At 37.8% G+C, this 23668-nt stretch overlaps 1 protein-coding gene across 1 annotated transcript in view; it reads right to left on the bottom strand.

Moving 5' to 3' along the window:
• Positions 1-139: 139 nt before the first annotated feature.
• Positions 140-23668, bottom strand: part of wdfy3 (WD repeat and FYVE domain containing 3) — a 78786-nt gene continuing 55257 nt past the window's right edge. Inside the window, 35 exon segments of the mRNA XM_058775444.1 lie at positions 140-2518; positions 2966-3163; positions 3300-3411; positions 4080-4445; positions 4641-4731; positions 4828-5010; positions 5669-5848; positions 5992-6150; positions 6751-6905; positions 7098-7245; positions 7571-7783; positions 7941-8032; positions 8141-8294; positions 8960-9012; positions 9015-9065; positions 9149-9266; positions 9471-9590; positions 9679-9733; positions 9833-9913; positions 10886-10971; positions 11083-11203; positions 11676-11824; positions 12119-12279; positions 12547-12715; positions 16316-16543; positions 16722-16799; positions 17741-17898; positions 18097-18279; positions 18438-18547; positions 19428-19657; positions 21446-21606; positions 21926-22025; positions 22221-22454; positions 22588-22767; positions 23064-23198. Coding sequence (XP_058631427.1) covers positions 2398-2518; positions 2966-3163; positions 3300-3411; positions 4080-4445; positions 4641-4731; positions 4828-5010; positions 5669-5848; positions 5992-6150; positions 6751-6905; positions 7098-7245; positions 7571-7783; positions 7941-8032; positions 8141-8294; positions 8960-9012; positions 9015-9065; positions 9149-9266; positions 9471-9590; positions 9679-9733; positions 9833-9913; positions 10886-10971; positions 11083-11203; positions 11676-11824; positions 12119-12279; positions 12547-12715; positions 16316-16543; positions 16722-16799; positions 17741-17898; positions 18097-18279; positions 18438-18547; positions 19428-19657; positions 21446-21606; positions 21926-22025; positions 22221-22454; positions 22588-22767; positions 23064-23198 — 5133 coding nt within the window. The 3' untranslated portion in view covers positions 140-2397.

Here is a 23668-nt window from a genome sequence, read left to right as displayed (position 1 = left end):
TTCAAAAGTATGAAATCATATGCGTCCTAGTTTTATATATTTTCCAAAGATCTCCTATAACCAAGTTCCTAGACTTCTAGATTATATTTTTTGCACTACACTGCAATAAATGATGGAAAGAACTCATCTGAGGACACTGTTGGTGATAAACAGCAAGTATTTAATTGAAATTAAATTAAAAAGTATGAGTACCATAACTATTGCGTCATAATAACAGGTACAGTATAGGGGTTATTAATGGGGGAGGGGTTCATGTAATTGTTTTTCAACACAAATATACAATGAACATTCAGCTACCACAGTTTTGCACACTAGATACTGTAGTAATGCAGTCTATCACAAGACCACCAAACAGGGACAATCCGTGTGTATTTCATCAGTTCTGGGATCAGTCCTCAACATCCATACATTAGAGTACAAAAAGTCAACCAAAGAGTCGTGGGACACTCCACCTAAAGCTGTACACAAAACCTTCAGGATCGAGTCGTTAGATAATGCCATAAAAAAAAAAATTAGCTAAAGAAAGAGAAAACAAATAAAACATAATGCCAAAACATATACAATACACTGACACAGAAAGTCAGCTGTGTTAGACATGCAACAAGTAACCAAACTTGCTGAAAAATCATAAAAAAGAAAACAAAATAATTGCATAAATACTTTGTACAGTTCATCTTACTGTAAAGAAATGCACCCTTTCAAAATAATACCCCACAACATAAAAATGCATCTGATAAAACAGTGATTACTCCATTTCTTTGTCTTTTCTACATGTCAAGGTGCAAAAATAATTTCAGATTGATATAGCCATTTGATCTTTGAGCTGCTTGTCGACAGCAAAATCCCAACAGCTTTATGTTGTTATGATTGCACGCTGAATTACAGTACATTAATATAGAATAATTCAATTATAAGGAGTGCATATTAGGCTGTACGGAAATCATACAACAGTGAATAAAACAACTGCAATGGTAACAAATGTTTCATCTTTTTAAAGTTGCAAGTGTCAGACCATTTAAAGAAAGAAAAAGAAATTCTCTCTATTAATCAAAGCAGCACTTTTGATAGGGTATTGCCCACAGTATCAAAAAGAACAAAAAAAATAAATCTTTCTCTTTCATAGTTTTGTCTAAGGTAAGGAGAAACTAGGCTTCCAGTCCATTAAAATCATTAAATCCCTTTTTCTTTACACATGATAACATTCAAGCCACAGTCTTTCGTGAAATGTGTGTGGAGCGAAAACATCAGTAACTATTGCTTTCCTAATCTAAAGACATGTACACTGGTGCAACATCGCAAATGGTTAAAATGGTGAGATTTTAAGAATAAGAATAAATGCATGTTTTTACTAAAAACAAAACCATCATTTTTAAGCTAGTGTCAGAGAGTAACATTTAAGTTGTCTAATTCATGAAGAATTAGTCAGAGAAGTCCCACACTAATACAAAATTTACAGATGCGAAATATCCAATATGAAATAAGCAGGAACTCTGACACTTTAGAAGCATGTCGGATATTACAGTCTTTCAACTGGTTAGAAACATTTCTGTCTTCTGTCACATAACAATTGTGGTGGAATCATTTAAAGGTTGAATGAATCCTGTCATTTAAAAAAATAATTTAAAGTGGTCTTTAAACTAAATTCAACATTTACATACTTTCATTGACCTGTTAAAATAAGATAATAGTTGCATATCAAGGCAGGTTGGCAACAAATTTTAAATGGAAAAATTGATCTATGGCAACTGGCTGATACTGTGGGCAACACAACAGAACATGTAAAATAAACATAATTAAGCATTTGCATAACTAGACAAGCTAGTAATGTCAACCCACAAACATTTATCAACATTCATAGTCCCCAATATTATTCCCGCTGGGAGGCTGTGACTTGTGACATCGACTACACACACACTCGCAGTTTTGTTCTTTTAAAGCCAAGAGTGATTTTTAACATACTGTAATACTATATTACAAGCAATGTGTTGTGTTTTGATTTCTTTTATCTCTTAATAATGACTTTTTGTTTCACTGTTTCTAGTTAAAAATGCCATTGTAAGTATTTACAATATAAACAAGTGTCATCTCGTTTCATCAGGAAGCGTTTTATACGCATTGCTTTTTCTAAACGTAATGCAGACTTAGTGGATGATACCAATGAGATGACGGAGCATACTGCAAAAGAAAATGCATGAATGGAAAAGTAAACTAACAATCGTCTCTTTTGAATGGTTGCATTTCCGCAGTGTATGAAATTATGAGCATTAGTGATCCCATTTTGGTCTACGTCAGTGCTTTACCAATGAGATTTTGCACGGGGAGCAGTGAAATGTTTTTTTTTTTTTGAGGGTGGTTGGGATTTTGGGCTTTGGGCATGTGATGTGGGGTGAGGGTGAACTAGTTTCTCGGGCTTTCTTCAGAACCCCGCTCATGCTGCAGGTTGTAGTAACAGTTCTGACACACACGCACAGGAGAGGAGATTTTCAGCCGCTTGATCTCTGACTGGAAGCGACTACACCTGGGGGAACAAACAACACATTTTGAAACCCTTTCAAGAGATTCTAAAGATTACACAGCACAAAATTTATAAAACGCAAAGAAAAAACAAAAAAACAAAACAAAAACAAAAGTGGCAGTGGTCTTTATCCAATTAGTTTAAAAAATAAACCAGAAACATAAAAAAGTAATTTAAAGATTATGCAACACAGATTACTAAAACAAATAAAATTTAAAAAATCATCAAAAACCACAAAACAAAAAATTGGTTTAGAAAAAAAAAAAAAAAACAGAAACAAAAAACAGAAAACAAAAACAAGAGAACTAAAAACCAAAACAGTACAAAAAAAAAGAAACAAAAAATAGTTGCAGACATTTTCCAATTGGAATTAAAAATAAATAAAAAACAAATAACACTTAAAAGCTATTTAGTTCACATATTATAAATATTATTGCAAATCTGTCTTACTTCTGGCAGAAGACCTGGCCACAGTTTCTGCAGTGATGGCGCCTTTCAGTGAGGGAGAAACGCACAGTGCATCCAGAGCAGCTGTCCACCTGCTCATCCTTCACCCAGTGATCTGCGGTAGAGCGTCCGGGCTGATCACTGACAGACCAGCTAAACACACGGCCACGGCTGTCGCCTACCAGGATCTTACTGTGGTCTCTGAGTACACAAGAACAGCTTGTTATCAACGGTCTCTTTTAAAGACAATTTATTTGAGATGGCATATTAATGTTAAACCACATTAGAAACCAGCTTCTCTTTTCTCCTCATTCCACCACAAACACAGAGAACCTACTTTGAAATGGCAAGCGAGGTGATTTCTGCAGGATGAACGTTGTCCTTGCGGTCAAACGCTGTGTGCATGGTGAGTTTGCTCCGGAACACCAGCTGTCTCTCCCATCTGTAGCCTGTTTAAGAGACAAAGCTAACGGTGAAGTACATGCCAGTTGCTCACATTAAAGCAAAAACACAAGAGAACAGCACTTGACAATGCAAATGCAAAACTTAAAAGCCACACTTCTGAAATCTATGAATTAGAAATACAGTACATTTTGATAAAATTCAAATCAAGGATTTAATGTTCTCGCTTTGGTTTAAATCCTAACTTTTCATGTAAACTGTGATTCCGATGATATCATTTGTAATGAAAATGTATTAAATTAGAAGGAAATCAGTTAAATGATAAATTAAATTAGTAAATGCATCAAATTTAATCAAAATGTTATTTATTATTTAGCTTATTTAATATCTTAACACTTTCATATCATCTTTGCAATTTTAATCAATTAATTTAATGAAATTAGTTTTTTATAGATTTATTTTGGCAATTTTGCTTTTAACTGAGACAGAACAGCACAGAATCTGACAGGAAGCAAAGTAGAAGAGAGAGGGGGACAGAATCTGGAAAGGTCCCGATTCACTATATGTTCTGCCCATGAGGTTATATTTAAAATTGTTTAAAATAAGAATAAAACAATTTAAAAATTTAATTAAATCAGTAAATCAACTAAAATAGAATTACATACAAATATCGAAAAAAACGCTAAATCTCACTACTTGTTTTAATCTACTGCACCTGGTTTGAGCTTGTTGTACGACCGAGCCTCCATAGTGCTGGGCTGAAGAGGCTGTGGTACTGGGCCATGCGGGGGTGCTGAATGCGGCTGTAAATGTGGCTGCGAGGGAATTCCCGGTTTAATCTGGCCCTCTGAGTAGTTTACAAAAACAAAGCCGTCCTTCTCGTCAATACTGAGTGTGTCCGACCAGCGGCGGGAGTCGTCAGAGCTGCTGTCCACCGACCAGGAGGCTCCAGTGCGAGGTTTGGGTCTATGGACCGTGCTGATGGGCTGGCTGTTTGAGGTCCGAGGTTTAGCGTCCTGACTGAGGCTGGTTTCCTCTCCTTCAGACTCACTGCTGTCATCCTCTGCAGCATCACGACCCTCTGAAAGAACAAGACTTGAGGTTATTTAATCTGAAAAGATCATCTAAAAGTCCAAAAAAAATAAAATTGTAATGCAGAGTGCAGGCTAAAATGTTATTTAAAATCAAAATGTTATTCATTAGTTAGTTTAATTAATATTTTCTTATCTTTCCAATATTAAAGCACAAAAGACTTTGCAATGGAGGGATGTTTTACCTATCTCTCCACAGCAGTCTGGCACATCGGGGGGCTCTACAGGCTCTGGAGCAGGGGTTTCTGGGACTTGGAGGAACTCAATTCTCCAGAACTACAAGATAAAGCCATTTGTCAAGAACCGTTGTCTGTTGACACTTTAAAAGACAGAGTGAAAAGAAAGAAAGTAAATTAAGGAGAAGACCATTACCCTGACAACACCGTCGGAGTGTCCCGTAACGATAACATTCTGTGTGTCCCACTCATTCATCTCTGAGATGCAGCAGCAGAGGATTTGTTGGCTGCGGCCGGTGAAAGTGTTGGCGCTGGCGATGGGGCTTCCATTGATACTCCACACATGGATGTAGGTGCCAGCACAGGACACTATATCACCCTACATACAGACAAACAGGGTCTTATCCAATTCATAGCACACTTCGGTTTTATTCTGAGGCATCAATTTATTACGAGGAGGGGGTTTATTACGATTTATTATCAGGAGGCGCTTTCTTTTCTAAAGTAGTAATGGTCTCACTTAAGTAGAAATTAATTCCTTTTCAGGAATTTTTCAAAGGCAAGCACATTTTTAAACAGTAAAGTGTACTACTGTTTCCAAAGAGCTTGATGAACAGATCAAATTAACTTCATACTAAAAAAGTTTGATGAGTTGGCAAACATTTTACTTCTGCATAATAATAATAATAATAAATATATTTTCATAAGAATATAAAATATATTTGTTACTGCCACAATACACCAAAAAAACGCTAAGAAAGTTTCCACAGTTTTCTGTGAGTAATAATACAAATAATAATAATAGTAATACAACAATAACAATAATATTTATTTTTATATGTATACATATTTTACATTTTCAATATTAAAATGATAATTTATTAATAAATTATTTTATTACCCTAATAAGGCATACAAATGCAAAGACCATACAATGCAAAGAGTCCTTATTAGATGGCTAAAAGGAAACTTGAATGCAGTTTAAACACAACACTTGTCACTCAGGTAATTCAGGTAATTCATTATTGTTGACTCACAGTAAGCTCGTTGATGCAGAGCGCTGAGACGGGAGCCCGATGGCCCCTAAGCTGGGTGACGAAAGACAGCTTATTCAGGTCCCAAATGATGCACGTACGGTCCCGAGAGCCACTCACGATGATGTGGTAAGCTGATGACGCTGTGAGACATGTAACTGCATCTGTGTGGCCCAGAAGAGCCTGGAAACATGAACATATACATTAATCAATGCATAAAACATTACAATTAAATAAAATTCATTTATAAAGAACAAACAGGTGTAGCAAACAAGTCTAAAGGAAAACTTAGTTTTAAAAAGCATTTAAACAAATATAAAACAAACCTGTTTGAGTGTGAGGCTCTTGGCTTTCTCTTTGGAAGTCCCGGTCTCCCACACACAGATAGCAGTGCTTAATCCTCCAGTAATGACCAGTTTGGGATTGGGGCAGATAGCACACAGGATCTGCCCCCACTCAGACAGGCATTCATATACTACAACCGCCTAGGAGACGGAGACAAACACAACATATGAACATCAGACAACTGATACGGAAAACGAAATACACAGAACAAATCAAACACTCAAGCTTAAATTTTGCTGTCTTAATTAGCTCAAAAGGAAGGTGAAAATAACATTTCAAGGTTTCCACAACACCAGTTTTCAACATATTTATGACAATAATAAAAAAAAATTCTTAAGCACCAAATCAACATAGAATGTTTACTGAAGGATATGAATATTTTCCACTTTGACACAGCAGACTGGAGTAATGGCTGCTAAAAATTCAGTTTTGCCATCACAGCCATAAGTTACACTTTAAAATATGTATTAAATAGAAAACAGTTATTTTAAAATCTAATACTATTTCACAATATTTTACTGTTTTCTTAATCAAATAAATGCCGCCTTGGTGAATATTAGGGAATTCTTTCAAAAAACATCAAACTATTACAGAACCCAAACTTTTCAACTGCAGTGTAGTTATAAACATGCAAAGTTTTGCAGATGCTCTTTTCCTAAATGCATTTCAGGATCTGACAGCCGTTCACAGCAGCTGCTGAAAACATGAGCAAACAGAAGAACTTGTATGTTGCAAATGACCTTGTCAGACTCGTAGTTGGAGAGGCGGCAGCTGAGGTCTGCGTAGCCCCAGGCGAAGGTTTTATTCCAGGCAGGAGGAACCAACACCTTGTTCTGCTCAGCAGCCAGAATGCCCTTGTCAGTGCACACTATCTGACCCACTGGCTCCTTCAGCTCTGTAAAACACACGCCACACACTGAGCTCATTAAAATGCGCTCCACTGTATGGCCAGAGACGCTGGCAATATTTTACAAAAATTATTCCTGAACAAACAAGTTTTAACAAATAAAACCATACATGAATAAATTGTTGATCTGACTTTGATTGAGCTCTGTGATCATAACAAGAGCATGTAATGCCACTGTACCTTTGACAGGGGTGAGAGACGGCCGCAAGTTGTCCAGATGATGGAAGAAGATTTTGTCTAAGCTGGAGCTGAGTGTAACAGGTACACCAGGTACCTCTCCGTTTGACTTACTGCGCACTCGCTTTGGAGGATGGGGCTTCTTGAAAAGCTAAAAGAGAAGAAACACAGAGGTTAAACTGGATACGAAGCAAAACACACACCAGGATGTACAGCACTGCAGAGTGGTGCCAAAAGGTATTTGGACACCTAGGTAACACAATTTCATTGCATTAAATACAAAATTACAAAAAAAAAAAAAAAAAGGCATCTGCAAACAAATGAAGCTAGAGATGAGTTTTTCAGAACCAACTTTCTTTTTAATGACTTTTAACCAGTTAGTGATTTTTAGTAGAAATATAAAGTCAGTTTTCCTCAAGTACGCACAGGTAACCACTGACATAGTTCATGACATTTTCAATAATGAAACTGCAAACCTGTTTTGGGATCTGGCCAAAGTTGTTGATAAATCCAATGGTAGCTGTTTCTTTAAGTGGGTCATTAATGTTGTAAATGTCCACCTGGCCCTCATAGAAGAGATGGTGGAAGACATTGACCGCTTCCACCGCTGGAGGACCCTGCTGCTTGTAACCAAAGATCAGGTCGATCCATTCATGCAGATGGGCGCTGACATAGTCACACTCCAAAGCCTGAAAAAAACACACACAGTCCTTAAAGGTTATGAACCTGTTTCTGAAAGTGGCCTTGAGTTATTCTCTGACATTTCTGAGGTTGAAACAATAACACAGAGAGCCTCTTTCTGACTGCTGGCTTTATCAGGGGATGACGTATTTTGATGTCAGTTACCTCTCTGTGAACCCTGATGAACTCTCTCGGGTCTCCTTTTGCCCACGGAGGCAGAATCACATCTCCAAGCTTGGTGCCATTCTGTTTACTCCCTTTAGAAAAGGTCGATCAAATAACACACCCATGTTAAAAAAAATAAAGAGAGAGAGAGAGGTTGTATTTAGGGTACAGATCAGGCTAGCTGTCAATCTCATCCTTACCAAGATCGAAGTTGTTGGAATTGAGCAGGAACTCAGGAAGGTAGAAGAACTCCGGAATGAGTTCCTTCACATCAGCCATGTTGTGTTTGGAAGCAGAGAGCCAAGCCTCTCGTACACTGTGAAACATTCGGTCGGCCAGATCAAAATGTCCTCCCTGAAAACACAGAATGAAACTCACATATAACCAACAGCTTCAATCTTTCTTGAAACTAGATCATCTAATCACATTAGGGATGATAACAACATTGACAGCCCATCAGAAAACACAACTTTAAAGAGCTTGAGCATTTAACGTAGCAGGCAGCATGCACTTTTAACAAACAGAACATTATTGTTGTGGACACCAATATAGTTATCATTATAGCTATTGTTTTTGGTGTGAACAGGCCTTTACTGTCCATTAATTACAACCTCTTGTCAGAAACAGAGGAATTTCTTTATTAATGCTTGGAAACAGTAGTTTTGGATGGGGAATAAAAACCCCACTGTAAATATTTGTGAGGGTGCAGAAGATGCTAAGCTTATTGTGGAGACAGCTGGTCTCCAGTCTGCTCTTCCACTTTTGTTTGTTGTTTGGTTTGACTGTGGATTATTTATTTAGTACCATTCATTGCAAAATATATTTCCACCAGCATAAAAATGGATGTTGAAGAATAAAAGAACAATGATAAGACTGCCCAGTTCAAGACTGTCCAATCTAGCCACATGAAGGTTTGTCCAAATTTGAAATTTGAAAAGAAAAACTTTAAACAACAACTAAAACAGAGTAAAGAGTAGAAAACAACAAATGAAGAAAAGAGCAGGCCATGTAGGACTAACCTGAAGCCTGAGAAAGATCTGTGTGAATGGCTCCATTCTGAGCAGATATGAGCCACAATCATTGCAGAGGAGTAATGAGTGCCATAATGATATGCTGGAGTCTCGCCTGTGAAGAAACAAAAACATGTTTAAAAAGTCTCAGCATAACAAGCACAGCTAACAGATCATCAACAGGGGTCTCTGACTCACCATTAGGATCCTCCCAGTCTTTGAATCGTTTCTTGTACTGGATCAGTCTGTCATCTGTCTGAGCTCCCATGGGTTTGGATAAGTTTCGGAATGTCTTTGGATTGTTGAGGTCCAGTTCCTGTGGAATAAATCAAGATTTTCAACTTGGAAAACTGAAGCTCAGTCTGCAAAAGAAAAGACACTGAACTGATACAAATTCTCCAAACAGAACGCCAATATACTGACATCTGCTGGAAGAAGATCTGACTTTTGAAACACTGTGGTTCTCAACATTTTGAGCTGTAGGACTTATTACAAGGAATGATCAAAAACAAGTTTGTACCTCAGAGTCAAAGTCTGCCAGGATCCATGGAAAAACAGGATACTGCATCAGGTCATTATATGACCTGCCAGCCAGCGTGTTGAGATGCATCAAATACTGGAAATTACTGATTTCACCTCTCTGCAAATAAAGAGTCTTTCATAAGCAACACTGAACAAGAAAACAAAACAAACAAACAGACAAAAACCTTAAAGTGAAGATACCGCACCTCCCATCTTTGGGTCACTGACTTCTCGCCGACCAGCGTACTGAGAAGACCAGACCTATTTACCAAGAAACACGCATATGAAAGTTTATTTGAATAAATTTGCTAAATAAACTCTAAATTCACTTCTTAATCTTGTAATGTGAGGGTAACATACCCTTGTTCCACACTGGTGTTGGGACGTTGCCCAGAGACGGATTCTGAGCTATCGGCTAGTGAAGGAACAACTGCCAGGAACCTAGAAAACATGATTTGGCTTTGTGTAAACAACTATTTTCTGAGGTTCTTCAACAATTAAATTACTATTAAAAACTGTCTTTGTAATATGTTTCAGTAAGAATGCATTAAAGGGATAGTTCATCCAAAAACTAAAGTAAAGAGATTCTTTCTTCTATTTAACATAAAAGAAGATGAAAAATCTTTTGTGCTCAACAGAAGAAAGAAACTCATGCAGGCTTACAATGGCATGAGGGTGAGTAAATGATGACAAAACTTTTGTTTTTCAGTGAACTATCCCTTTAAGTTGATCAAAAGTGACAGTAAAGGAACTTATAATGTTACAAAAGATCTCAGTTATTAAATGTTGCTCTTTTGAATTTTCAGTGAAAAAAATTCACTGTTTCCATTAAAATGTTCAGCAGTCAACTGTTTTCATCAGTGATAGTGTTTTCTGAGGTTGAAATCAGCATATTAGAATGATTTCTGAAGCATTATTGTATGTAACACTGAAAACTGGATTAAAGGCTGATGAAAATTCAGCTTTGCCATTACAGGAATAAATTACATTTAAAATACTGTATATTAAAACTGAAAAAAGTTGTTTTAAATTGTAAAAATATTTCACAGTGTTTTACAGTATTTAATAAGCATATGAGACTTCAAACACACATAACGGGTAAATTTGCCCCATGAGCTGCATCTTAATGCAGTCTATTACAGTTGCGTATGAATGTGTGGTACATCTGCTCTAATATAGTCAAATTTCACAATGATTTGCTGTCAAAATGGGGAGCTGCAGTGCATGACAGAATCTAAGAAAATGTCAGAGGAATTAATTTAGATTGTCACCCTTTTAAATTCTTAATTGCTGAGTGTGACAACATTTGACAGAAGAGTGCAAGATTTCATCTAAAATTGTCAGAAAGTGTAACATCTACAACCAAAACAGAGCTGTTTTGTGCCAGCTAGTGGGATGCGGTGTTTACAATACCTCTGATACACTTTGTTCCGGACTCCTTTTTGGAAAGCCAACAGATAATTTCGTCCATCTCCAGAAAACACTTCTACTGCCATGGGCTGTGATGAAGACAGCAAAGCACAACTTCATTATTGCCATTAACACGAAAGCTGCCCATTGTGTTATCTGGGTTCAAGCAAAAAATCAAGCTAAATGGTTTGTTTGCACACCTGAAGCAGGTAGCGACGTTTGTGCACCTCTCTGATGTCTTCGTAAGCAAAGATGCTACAGGTTCGTTTCAGCTGACTCTTGCTCTGCCGGGCCCCTCGGGGAATGATAGGCTCATGCATACTGCAAATGTCACAAAAACAAGCAGCGTATAGACCCAGTGCAACCACTAAAGCAGTGGTTCTCAAACAGGGGCCTCAGCAAAATTCCACAGAATGATTTAAGCCAATTATCGTTAATATATTAAAATAATCTAAAAATAACCACATAATGGATTCATGGGAAATATCAATACTTCCAATTTCTTTTAATAAAAAAAGTTACCAGATTTGTCACAATTATAAGAAATAAAAATTCTAAGAAATAGAAAAAGAATAATAGAATGAACAATAGAACGATTAGAATGAATAACAGATAAAACAATAGAATGATAGATAGATCAAACAAATAATAGAAAGATAGATAGAGATAACTAGATGGAGAACAATAGAATGACAGAACAAATGGCAGAGAGACAGACAGATACCAGATGATCTGCTACAAGTGAGTCTTTGTCATTTTTTTGAAGGGCAGAATCCAAAATATAAATTCTTACTTTGCAGGGAGTGTCTCAATGTCTCTAATCTCTCTGGTGACTGTCATTGTGAAGCCATCAATCACATAGAAATGTTCTTTCCCAAATAAGAGCAGCCCTTCACTGGTGTCCAGACCCTGAACTCGAGCACAGCGGTACATGTGCTGGATCTATCCGAACATACACGGCAAACACATTCTCAGTACATGTTTTATATCAATCAGTTCAAATTCAAAAAGCAAAATAAGCCTAATCATCCAACCAGACAGATATTACTAATTATTTCCCTCATACTGATGGAGGATAATGTGAGCAGTAAATGACTAACTGCTGTTACAACAGTAATGATCAATACAATGCTTCAGATTAGAAAGCTTGCACCCAAATTTCCGAAGCCACATTGTTGCATTGAAAACAGTGACTAGCAGTGACTGGCAGATGTATAGCTGTGGTGTGCTGCAGACCTTCTCTCCCTCCTCCAGCAGGCGGAGCAGTGTGGTGTTGTCGGTTTTCTGCTCCTCGTCCATAGCTCCTGACTCCAGCAACTCCTGCAGCTGGTCTTGACTGTCCTCGTCAGCTCCATCCGCTGTAGAGCGGGACCGCTTTAAAGGGGCCTTAACCAGACCTAAAACACAACACAGTACACTGAGTCAATCCATACAACACTCTTATAATATTACATGCTCATTAGTTTCAATAGGTAGACAATCAGATCATTCAGAAGCCAGTTTCTTCCATTTAGTTTGAAGAGGTGGTAGAATTTCTAGTTACTAGTAGTTTATTTTTGAAAAAGGGAAAAAATCATTGTATTAATAATAGTATTTGTTTTATGTAGTAGTTTTAGTAGTTTCACTGTATCAAGTAATAGAGAGCATTGTCATGGTAAAATGACCTTTGACCCTTGCGATGGTGTCCTCTCCATGTTCAGGCTCCTGCTGTGTGGTCTCTCCCTCTGTGTTCTGCTCTATGGAGTGCTGGTACATCCCTGGGTTCCCTGACAGCAGCCGCATGTAATACTCCTTACTGTCGTAGCTTATCGCTCGTCTGTAGCGCACCGGTTTCTGGAAGGGTTGAAATTGAAATGTTAACTGTTTAATTTAGTCCTTGTTAACTCTTCTTTTGTGTTTCTATCAGTCATGATGAAAACAACCTTTATGATAAAAATACAATCTTGGAAGTCAGTGACAGGAAGAATAATCCAGTCAGAGGCATGCAAACACAGTTTAGGCTCAGCACAGACACGTGTCCATCACTCCTTACGCACATATAGTTCATAATTATTATCTAAACAGAATTAATATTCACCCACAATGCGAATTTAAACACACTGTTAGATCAGCAGGTTTTCAAGATTACACAAAAATTCAGTCATGTGTCCAAACGTTTAAACTGGAACTGTATGCAAACTTAAATTTTCATTTTAGAGAGAAAAACATGGTCATGCTGTATATCAAATTCCTACTAAAATATCTATATACAAGGATATATCTACATCTAGGAAACTGAAATGTATAATTTCTGAACAACTGGCAACACAAAACAGAGCTGTGATCTGTTTGTTTGAGCGGCCTAGCTGGGCCAGATGTAGTGAGACTGGCTCAACCAATGGAGGGAGTTTAGGGGGTCTACAGTATCTGTTTGCTGAACAATGGCAGATGTGTGAAGTATGTGAAACGGTCTTTATTTTTGCAGTTCTGTTTGGTGCCAGTAGTGGTGCAGAATTGACTTATTTCAGCTCTCAAACTACAATATGAATACCAATAATTAGTTAGTTATAAATAGCATGCAACATTCTTGTCTGAATATTGTCCCACTTCACATTCTATAATATGGATTACAAGGGATTAGCAAATGGGAGGGATGGAGCTGTCCTAAACCAATTTTTCTAGAGGTTTCCCTGTGTATGAAATATTTACAACAGGAATGACAGCAGAGAAAACATCTCCAAACAGCGTTTTAAGCATTCTGCGAAGGCGTCAATCCACATACGCCGCCTCATCATGTAACAGACAAATGCAAAAGGTTTGGGACTTTTATTTTACACTTAATGTGGCAATGCAGATGCTTGAGGGGGTACAGCAAGACTGTAGTTTAGGCACACTTCATTTTGTACCTGGACTGGTATGTTAACCATTGCACCCATTAATGGCACCTGTGATTGATTCTGAAAAGGGATAAATGGGCAATAAGGCAAGAGGAGCGTTGTCGTTTGCATTTCAGGCTTCTTATGTGAAGTCATTGCCATCATATGGCTAATGCTGGCAATTAAAGTTTGAGAGTTTACAAAAGATCCATTCAGAGCAGATTATCAACTATTAGATATCAACTATCTACACACAAGCTGACTTTGACTGAGACTATAGGCAAATTCAATTGACTTGTTTCAAATGGGGTAAAATAAGGTTAAAGAAAATTATTTCTTAATTAAGTTTATTTTCTATTTCGGGCAGCCAGAATTTGCTAATATACAATACACATGTACCTCCTTTAAGGTCATTGCACACTGAGTACGAAATTTTCGTATGTGTTTTTTCATATTCGTAATCCTAAAAATTCATCATGCACAGAAACCTTGAAAACTGAGTCCGATGCGTATTAATTAATCCGTTGCGAAGAAATTCGCAAAACAGTAGCCTACTAAATGTAGTCCTCAAGCATTGAGGATGATTTTGTTGTTGTAACATCTGCTTATGATCCTTGATGGTCATTGGGACTTTATGTCTTAAGAGACCCTTTTAGCCTTTTGACATTTGCATATAATTCACAGCCTGGCCCCACATTCTACCGCTATATGGGTGCTAATTGCCAAGGGTTGTCTCCCCCACTGTCAAAAAGATGCTAAACAGATCGACTATCTTGTCTCTCCATCGGACTTCAAACACATTCCAAGAGAACTAAATGACCCTCGGTACCAGGCCTGTGGACTACCCCCATGATTACAAGATACATAACACACACATAGAGGCATTTTCTTTATTTAGACCATAATTAATCAGTTACAAATGTATCTGGTATATGCATGTGTTGTTTGTATGTTTCCTTATTATATTAGCCTAGTTACCACTCGTTATTCGTATTAGTAAGCTCTAAACACTCATATTCAGGTGTATGAATGTATCTCTGGTTTAATACCTTTTAGATGTCTCTTTCTTGATATCAAAATGATCTGCTCTTTATTCCTCACACAATGATGTACACTATGTGATCGTGAAATGCATCACACTGTTTTTACTGTACTGTGGGGAAAATTACACCTGTCTCCAGATCAGTCGTAAAACATGCAAATGAGGTGTCAAGTGGGACAAAGAAACACTTTCCCGCTGAAACTATGTGCCTTGTTATTGGTCAAACTAACCAAAATGGGTGTTACAGGGAAACCAGATAAAACTTCTCCCACACCGAAAAGGCAAGTCTTCTCTTTACTTGTGCCCTGGAGACACACTTATCACCTTGGAAACCTCACGACTCCCCTTCCGGCAGTTTTAAGTTCAGTAACTTTGTTGAATCACCAGGAATCTACGCATTATATATGCACCAGGATGCTTTACTCAGCACCCACAAAACCCATGCAAGTAACTGCTTGTTAACTATCTAGATGCGCTTCTAGGCTTCGACCCCTTTTAATTAAGGTGATGTGATTCTCTGATGGTTCTTAACAGGTTGTAGTTAGCTGATGTGTAAATCCTGCCATTACACTCTCTCTCTCTCTCTCTCTCCATGCCTTCCTTGCGTTGGCATCTATGTTTAATGTGTGTATGTCTGTGTCTAGTTCGATGTTGCATGTTCCCCTGTAGTGTAGTTTAATAAACATCCATATGTATTCACACTTGGTTGTCTGTGTCTGCTGCTCTCAGAACGAGGTCACTTCAACGTCCGGTCTTGTTACATGCTCGGGGAGCAATGTTTCAGTAAGGAAATTATTTGTCGTGGCCATAGAAATAATTTTCCTTAGAGTCAATAGACGGTCCGTACTGCGGACGAACTAATCATTTTATTGTACTATTAATGCTACAGCTAATTCCTGAAGATGGATATATAATTGATAACAACCCTTTATGATTAATTATGTTCATCTCACTTAGAAATTTGCTACATTGTCCTCTCGCTTCTTAAAAAAAAGAAAAAGAAAGGAAATATTGGGTCCATCTAATCCTGAGATATAGAGAGGACAGAGAGTTCCCCCTCCTTATTAAGGAGCAGTGGGATTATCACGGGAGATTCAAAGTTTACTTCAGGATGTTAGTGGTTCAGTTTGATGCTTTGCTAACGATACTAGAGCCACATATTAAAAAGAAGACCACCAATTTCTGTGAACTCAGTGTGCAAGGATCTATATACAGAGCTTTGTGCTGTGAGATGAAGTGGATGAACTTAACAATCGCCATTCTGGATTTTGGCGTTCGCTTGTACGGTGGCTCTGAACTGTCAAAACACCTCTCAAAATGCTTGCCACGGATGTGAAAAAAGCAAAAAAAAAAAAAATCGAACCCAATCCGAATTTTATGACGGACGAAAATTTCGGAGGTAGTGTGTAAACGTGATTCACATAACGTGAGGTCATATTTATTTTTCAACGTGCGAAAATTTCGGACAAAAATACATAGTGTGACCTTTACACTGAAAAATTACAAGAAAAAAAGTACACTAGGAAGTACACTAACCTGAGTGCTTGCGTTGGGGTCAGGATCAGGCACGTAGGGATAATGAATGTAAAACATGTCGTTCCGAACCATCTTCTTCCTCATTCTACAGGGTCCCTCGGTCATGTCCAACTGAAACTTGTCCAGGTGGGAGCCAATAGGAGGCCCCCAGAGGCCCCTCTCCCGAAGCAGCTCATATTCAATCCCTGCCCACTCATCCATCACATACTTCAGCGCATTCTGCTGTCTCTGTGAGAAAACAAATGCATATTTGCATCAAAATTATTTTTTTGTAGAAATCATTCCACTACAATCAGAACTGGGAAAATATTTATTTAGCGACCCCTCCATTTAAAACATTTCAGCAATTATTAGTATTCTGAAATATCTATTTGACTTTTGCATATGTTTGAAATTAAAGGGTTACCTCTTGATGCTCCTTGTACTGCATTGCTACCAAGTCCCGGACCACAGCAATGTGCGTGAACATCCACTGAAAGGTTTCCTGTGGACAGTCAAAATAATGTGAGCACACAATTCCTGTGCAAGTCCATAAGATCAGTGGTGAAATCACTTCCACGTCTGTGACAGTTTATTTTCAACTCAATTCAACTTTTATTTATAAAGCACTTTCAAAACCTTAAGAATGGACTAAAGTCCTGAGATAATTAAAACTCTAAAAAAAAACAAAAAAACATTACAAACATACAATACTAATACAGCATAACACCAATATAAATCGCATAACGAAATCATTCACATTAAACAGACTCAGTCAAATGCCAAAAGCCTGATGAAATAAACAAGTCTTTAAGTTCATAGTTGACAAGGGTTTTATGAATAGCGGCAAGGCATTCCAAAGTGTAGGAACCGCAACTGAAAAGGTGCAATCTCCACTGCACTTTAAACAAGACCGTGGAACAGTTAAGAGCAAGGTCTGAGAAGACGCAGATGACGTTGAGACTGGTATGGAGACAGCATGTCCTTTACATCAGAAGCCTGATTGCGCAATGCTCTGTACACAGACACCTTGTATTGGATCCTATAATTACCGGGTAACCAATGAAGGACATATCAAGGTGTGATATGATCCCATTTTCTGGTATTAGTTAAAAGTCTCCATGCATTTTGTATGACAATAGACCATAATTCTCAACCAGTTCTTCCTCAGGGTGTCTATTCCCAAATCTAATAAACTCATTTAATTGTAGGAAATGATTTATCAACCATCCCTTTACCACAGTCAAACACACAGAAAAACTAGCAAATGATGTACAGTCATCAAGCTCAAAAGAAAGGTACAGATGTAATCATCCACATACATTGCCTAAAGATCGACCCCAAAGGCAACATGTATAACAAAAATAGGGTTGGACCAAGAATTGATCCCTGCGGAACACCCCAAGAGATAGATACAGGTCTAGATAGATGCATTTTGACAGTTACCTGTGCAGAAAGATTGTTCTTGTTCATTCCACTTTCCTTCTTGCTGCGACGGGAGCCAGTAAGTTTGGACAGACCAAAGCCACTGCTGACTCGAGACAGTTTGGACTGATTCGATGGGGCAACGGTCTCGCCCCTACTGATGCATTTCTTCTCATGGACTAGAAGCAAAACAGTGAAGGTTCAACACAGTAAGAAAACTGCAAAAATATTTAACAAGAAAAAAATAAGCAGAGTGACAAAGACACAGGAAAGAGTGTGAAAGCAACAAGCTGCTAAAACTAAACTATGTGGGAGAATCTGAATGTGATGGATTTATAAAGTAAAAATTTGAGTGTGTGACTGGATGTTTTCCTCACCCAGGTGGTTCTGCCAGCTTTTAGCAGCAGGTTCCTCTAAAGCAGGTCGAGCAGTGGCGATGTCCACATGTCCTCGATCATTGACTGGTAGAGACACTTTAAAAATGTCCTCCAGCATTTGCCGTTTACTGTGCATGAGCTCCGTCCACACACGATTCACTGCCTTGAGCAGCAACTGACGACCTGACAAACACAACAAAAAGGACAAAGTAAGTTTGATATCAATAATGGTTTTTATGAGGCTTTGTGATGCACTTTAAGTATTAAAACTGTATGCTTTAATACACCACACACTTTGTTTGCAAAAATATAAAAAGTCATAAAAAGAGAAAAAGAACAACCTTCGCTAACATCCTGGCTCTGGACATTGTTCGACTCGTTCTCAGAAGGAACCGCGACATGCCAGGTGGTCATTCTGGCCTCTGCCTCCAAACCAAAGCCCTCCACACTACTGTAAGAGAACATGAAAGTGATGTTGACCTGTGGCACAGTGATACAGCACACCATACTCATACATTTGAAGACACCATGGTCTTTTGGCCAGCGCTTTATTTGTGCTGCACCATGTGAACATTCTCATGTCAGTCAATATTATAAGTTTGAATGCTAGAACACAAACAGCAAGAATAATGAACTATCATTTCAGCACATCAGTCGCTCAAAATCAAATCAGTTGAAGTTATTGATCTTCCTGTATCAGCAGAGCACAGAGACACAGAGAGCAGCACTAACAGATTAAAGTGATTCTGCTCACTGTCTCCGATCCTCTCTCATTTCTTAGTCTCTCTGAAGCCAAACTTCTGAGTCAGCCTGGATACAGAGCCATGACAACATAAACCTCCTCCTCAAGTCTCTCACAGTGACTCACAACAGCAGAGGCGCACAATCACAAACAATCCTGAGACTGTGAAGAGGAATTATTCATTTTTCACTGCTCATACATAATCCCATAAACCTATCCCTATGTATCTTTGCATTTAAATGTTTTAATTTTTTTTACTGCTTACATATAGTCTATGCATCAATCTAAATGTACTTATTTGACAGCTCAAACAAAACTATGTAAATTTATTTCAAAACTCATATACTGTATGTCTACCCATCTATCTAAATGCATTGATGTATTTACCTATTTATTCATTTCACACCTCATATGTAACATCTACCCACCAACTTTTAATCTAATTTTTTTGAGTCTCTTTGTATGTCAAATGGAAAACATCTCAAAAGACTTATCTATCCATCCCTGTAACTTAATATTTCTGCTATAAAACCAAACATCTGTATGCTCTAAATTCATAAACATTATACCACCTCTGTGTCTCTCTCACCTCCCCGTGTGCAGGTTGATCAAGCAGTGGGCCAGACAAGCCACAAACTCCTGGTCATGGTTGCCAGGTCCCAGCACGAGGTTTCGGTTTACCGTCAGCACACGTAGTGAATCCAGCAAGGTGACCTGTTGTGGGACTGTTTTGTGTGGTCGTGAGAGCTGGTACAGGATTGTTCGGTTCAGACAATGGTAGATTGAGTCCAGAGACAAACCCTGTGATCGCCGTTTGGACTGTTGTGGGACAAAAAAAAAACAAGAAAAGGAGATTTGTTGAGAAACCACCAGTCACGCAAGTCACATAAGAATACTACATAAGTCTTGCACATGAGGAATGTAAATAAAAGAGAGAGAAAGAGAGAGGGAGAGAGAGAGAGAGAGAGAACTGTGTCTAACTGTGTGTACTAACTAATTGTGTGTAACTATGCTTTGGCAATACATTGTAACAATTGTCATGCTAATAAAGCACTTATTGAACTGTATTGAAAATTTGAAAGAATTGTACTACTAACAGAAATTTGTAATATAATAACAGGAAAATAATTTATGTTTAATAACTGAAGTAATGACTTAACATTACATTGTGGGTCCTCGTGGTCTTTCTTAAATGGTTGGTAGCTAAATCATTTTTGCAATATTTAGTGAAACATTTACTGTGAAATTGTTTAAATCTCATTTTAAAAAGATAACTGTGGTTGCTATGATAGCTTATAATTTGCTTTTAACTGCATTTAAATTTTAAACATTCTGTTTTTTCAAATTTGCAATCCCATTCAAAAGCTTGGGTTAAGTATTTTTTAATATACTTAATATTCATTTTACTTGGTAGCAATATTTACTTAATATTCTTGAAGTCTCTTATGGTTTCCAAGCCTGCATTTATTTGATCATAAATATAGTAAAAACAGTAATATTGTGAAATATTATTACAATTTAAAATAATATATTTAGTCAATTAAATGTAATTTATTCCTGTGATGGTAAAGCTGAATTTTCAGCAGGTACCCATCTCATATGGTGCTCAAACATTTCTTATTATAACAGTTGAACAGTTGTGCTTGATATTTTGTGGGAACCATAAAACATTTACAATATTAGGATTCTTTGATGGTCAGAAAGTGTAAAATAAATAATTTGAAATAGAACTATTTTGTAGCAGTAGCATACATTTAAAACATCCAATAAATGTAATCATTTGTATGCAACATTCATGATTAAAATGACAAACTAGACAATATAGGGCCAACAAATTATTTGTAAGACCATTTCCTAATTATTCAAGGACACTTTGACATTGGGGACAAGTGTGCTTGTTTTGTTGTAGGTGGTGTGAAAGCATTGCGAAAAAGGCTGTTTACACTAAGTGCCTTTAGACTCTATATATAATATGTTAAAATAGCAGGATATTCTGCTAATTACTTATTGCAAATAGTGGCAATTATCTGCACCTCAGCATTGTAATACATTATAAAACAGTATGCAATAATAACTTAGAGTGTAAATATTTAATTTTAATTCAAATTATTAAATGGATGCCACCTTATTGGGACAAAAGCCCTCCCTACACCTACCCTATCCCTACCCGATACTTTATTTTCAACTTTTTGATTATTTCCTTCATTTTTATTAAAAACAAATGCTTTTCTGATGTGATTTGAAATTTGAAAAGGGAGAAAAAAAGTTTGCCAAAAGGCAGATTCGAACCCGGGTCGATCATGTCAAAAGGAGCGTGACACATGCTTTACCATCTGCGCCACTGAATCTGACAAGTGATGACCGTCTTTTGTAATGTTGACTAGCCCAATTACACGTTTGTGGGCGGAATTGGTGTAAATAGCCTCTGCCAAGAAATGGGCTATTTGCACTTAGTGTAAATAGACACTCCGATTTTTTTATTTTTTATATTCCCAACAGTTAAACAGTTGCCCACAGAAAAAACAGGGGTGCTGCAGCAGCCTCAGCACCCCCACTTCCCGCGCCTATGGGCGAACCTCCAGTGTGTGATCACAGGATTGAGCTCACCTGGGTGATCAGCTGAACTATGAAATCCACCACGAGCTTGGACTCTTTGTTGAACATGCCCTGCCAAAGCTTATCCACCACACGCTGTGTGAAGTAGAACACATTGTTGACCAGGACCTGGTAACTTCCTCCTGTCGTTATTGGCAATGATGCCTCCTCACCTGTTGAAAAACAAAGAGCCACACACATGAAAGATTTGTCATTTCAGCTGATATTGTGGAATTCTGAATATTTTGTTGGACAACAGACTTTAAGGGACATCAGGGAACTTTAGATCAAAAACGCTAAGAACCACTAAAATATGGTCATGTCTCACCATGCCATGACAGTTTTTGCATATATTGTGCCTGATCTACATTGACATCTAAAACCATACAATTTGGAAGAAAATGAGATTGAGTAAATGACAGCATTTTTTATTTTTGGGTACATTACTGATCAATTCCCTGAGCTAAACCTGACGATTGGGACGCAACTAACCCAACAGGACATCTGCTGCCAGAAGCTGCTCCATCACACTGTCCAGGATGTAGGATTGAAACTCTTTCTGCTGGGTCCTGGTTGAGCGCTCTGGTGAGGCCTGAGGACACAGAGCAAAGTTAGTGTTCCTGCCCATCAAATGGAAACTCCCACATTAGCTTTTAATAAGCAGCATGCAAAGCACTGCAGGACGATAGAAAATGAAGCCAGAATGACAGGCACTGAGATTCTGTAGCTTCACGCAACATCACTGACAAATGAAATTTGATCAAGTAGATATCCGAGATGGTCTCACCTCAAGCAGAAGGTCAATGATGGGCGTCTGTTTGCTGGCAGGTGTCATGCACAGGTTGTCCATGATGAGGACCCTCATGAAGTCAAAGACATACTTCTTGGCTGGGTGGTTGGTCAAGTAGGTTTTATTGCCTACATTACAGTATTCTGACTGGCTACGGTTCATGCCTGTATCCGTCACAAAGGCTTTGAACTCTTCTGTGGGTGAGCTTGCTTCATCATCCAAATCACTCACCTGAGGAAAACAAGACATTTTTCATCTACACAACCAACTTCAATTGAGACTGAAACATCAAAAGGACAAATTCTCAAAGGCCTGAGCACACAAAAGCCTGTTATAATAACAAACGAAGAGAACAATAGCGTACCATCTCAGAGTAAGGCCGTATATTGAAGGGGAAAACTGTAGCAGCAAGTGTACACAGGAAGTCTGGGCTGTGCCACATGGATGCCAGATCTGGGATGTTGTGATAAAGGTAACGGAAAAACTGCATGAGAGTGATGGGATATTCTCTCAGCCAGGAACCCTCCTCCTCTGACTGCCAAGGCTGTGGATTAGATAGAGAGAAATTTCAAAAGCTATGTCAGCTTCTTTGGTCTGAGGGTCTGTGGTCGTGAGAATAACCTGCATTTCTTGGTATCTGCAGGTAATACAATTCCTGTTAACATAATACCATTTTAACCTTTTATTTTTGAGCACCAGTTTGTCACTAATTTCAAATTTTTCATCAGCTGTAGTACAAAACCTTTGATAAACTACCAAATGACAACCGGAACAATCATTCCAATGCCAGCAGTCGCTCCTGGGATACATATTTCTAAATCAGGAAGCTTGGAGACTCACCAGGTTGAGCATGCTGCGCAGCATTGCCAGGAGCAGGAACGCTGCTTCAGTACACATGTTGTGAATGGAGCCCACCACTGTAGCACTGGAGGCTGGGACGCCAAATATAAACGTCCAGATAGAGTCCAGGTCAAACTGTGTGAGGAGATGGGTACAACTCAATAATAATTAATTAATTAATTATTATTAAATGCATATTATACAAATTATTAAATTGTATTAAGTTATTATGAAATCATAATGTTACTGAGTTACATTTAATGTAATGCATTTAATTAAATAATAAATAATTATTCAATGATTTTGCAGTTTAAAAAGTAAAAGAACATGAGGTAGTGAAGCTATAGTGCTCTCACAGGAAATAGTCACAAGTGCAGATGGTAAACATTTATATAACCCATGCATGACTGAATGGATGATACAGAGAAGACAATTTGTTGAACATGAGTATAGTTAACAAGGAGCACGTCACTTTAAAAAAACAGTTCACATTGAAAAACTGGGATTTAATAAATCCAAATCCTATTTAAATTTGTTAAAGTTTAAAAGTTTTTGGATTTAAAAACAAAAAGAAAGAAAGAATATTTTGTAAAATGGTTCTAGAT

The sequence above is a fragment of the Onychostoma macrolepis genome, chromosome 05 (assembly GCF_012432095.1).
Source record: "Onychostoma macrolepis isolate SWU-2019 chromosome 05, ASM1243209v1, whole genome shotgun sequence".
Classification (NCBI taxonomy): Eukaryota; Metazoa; Chordata; class Actinopteri; order Cypriniformes; family Cyprinidae; genus Onychostoma; species Onychostoma macrolepis.
The sequence above is the reverse complement of the archived record's forward strand: the minus strand, read 5'-3'. Positions and strand labels throughout refer to the sequence as shown.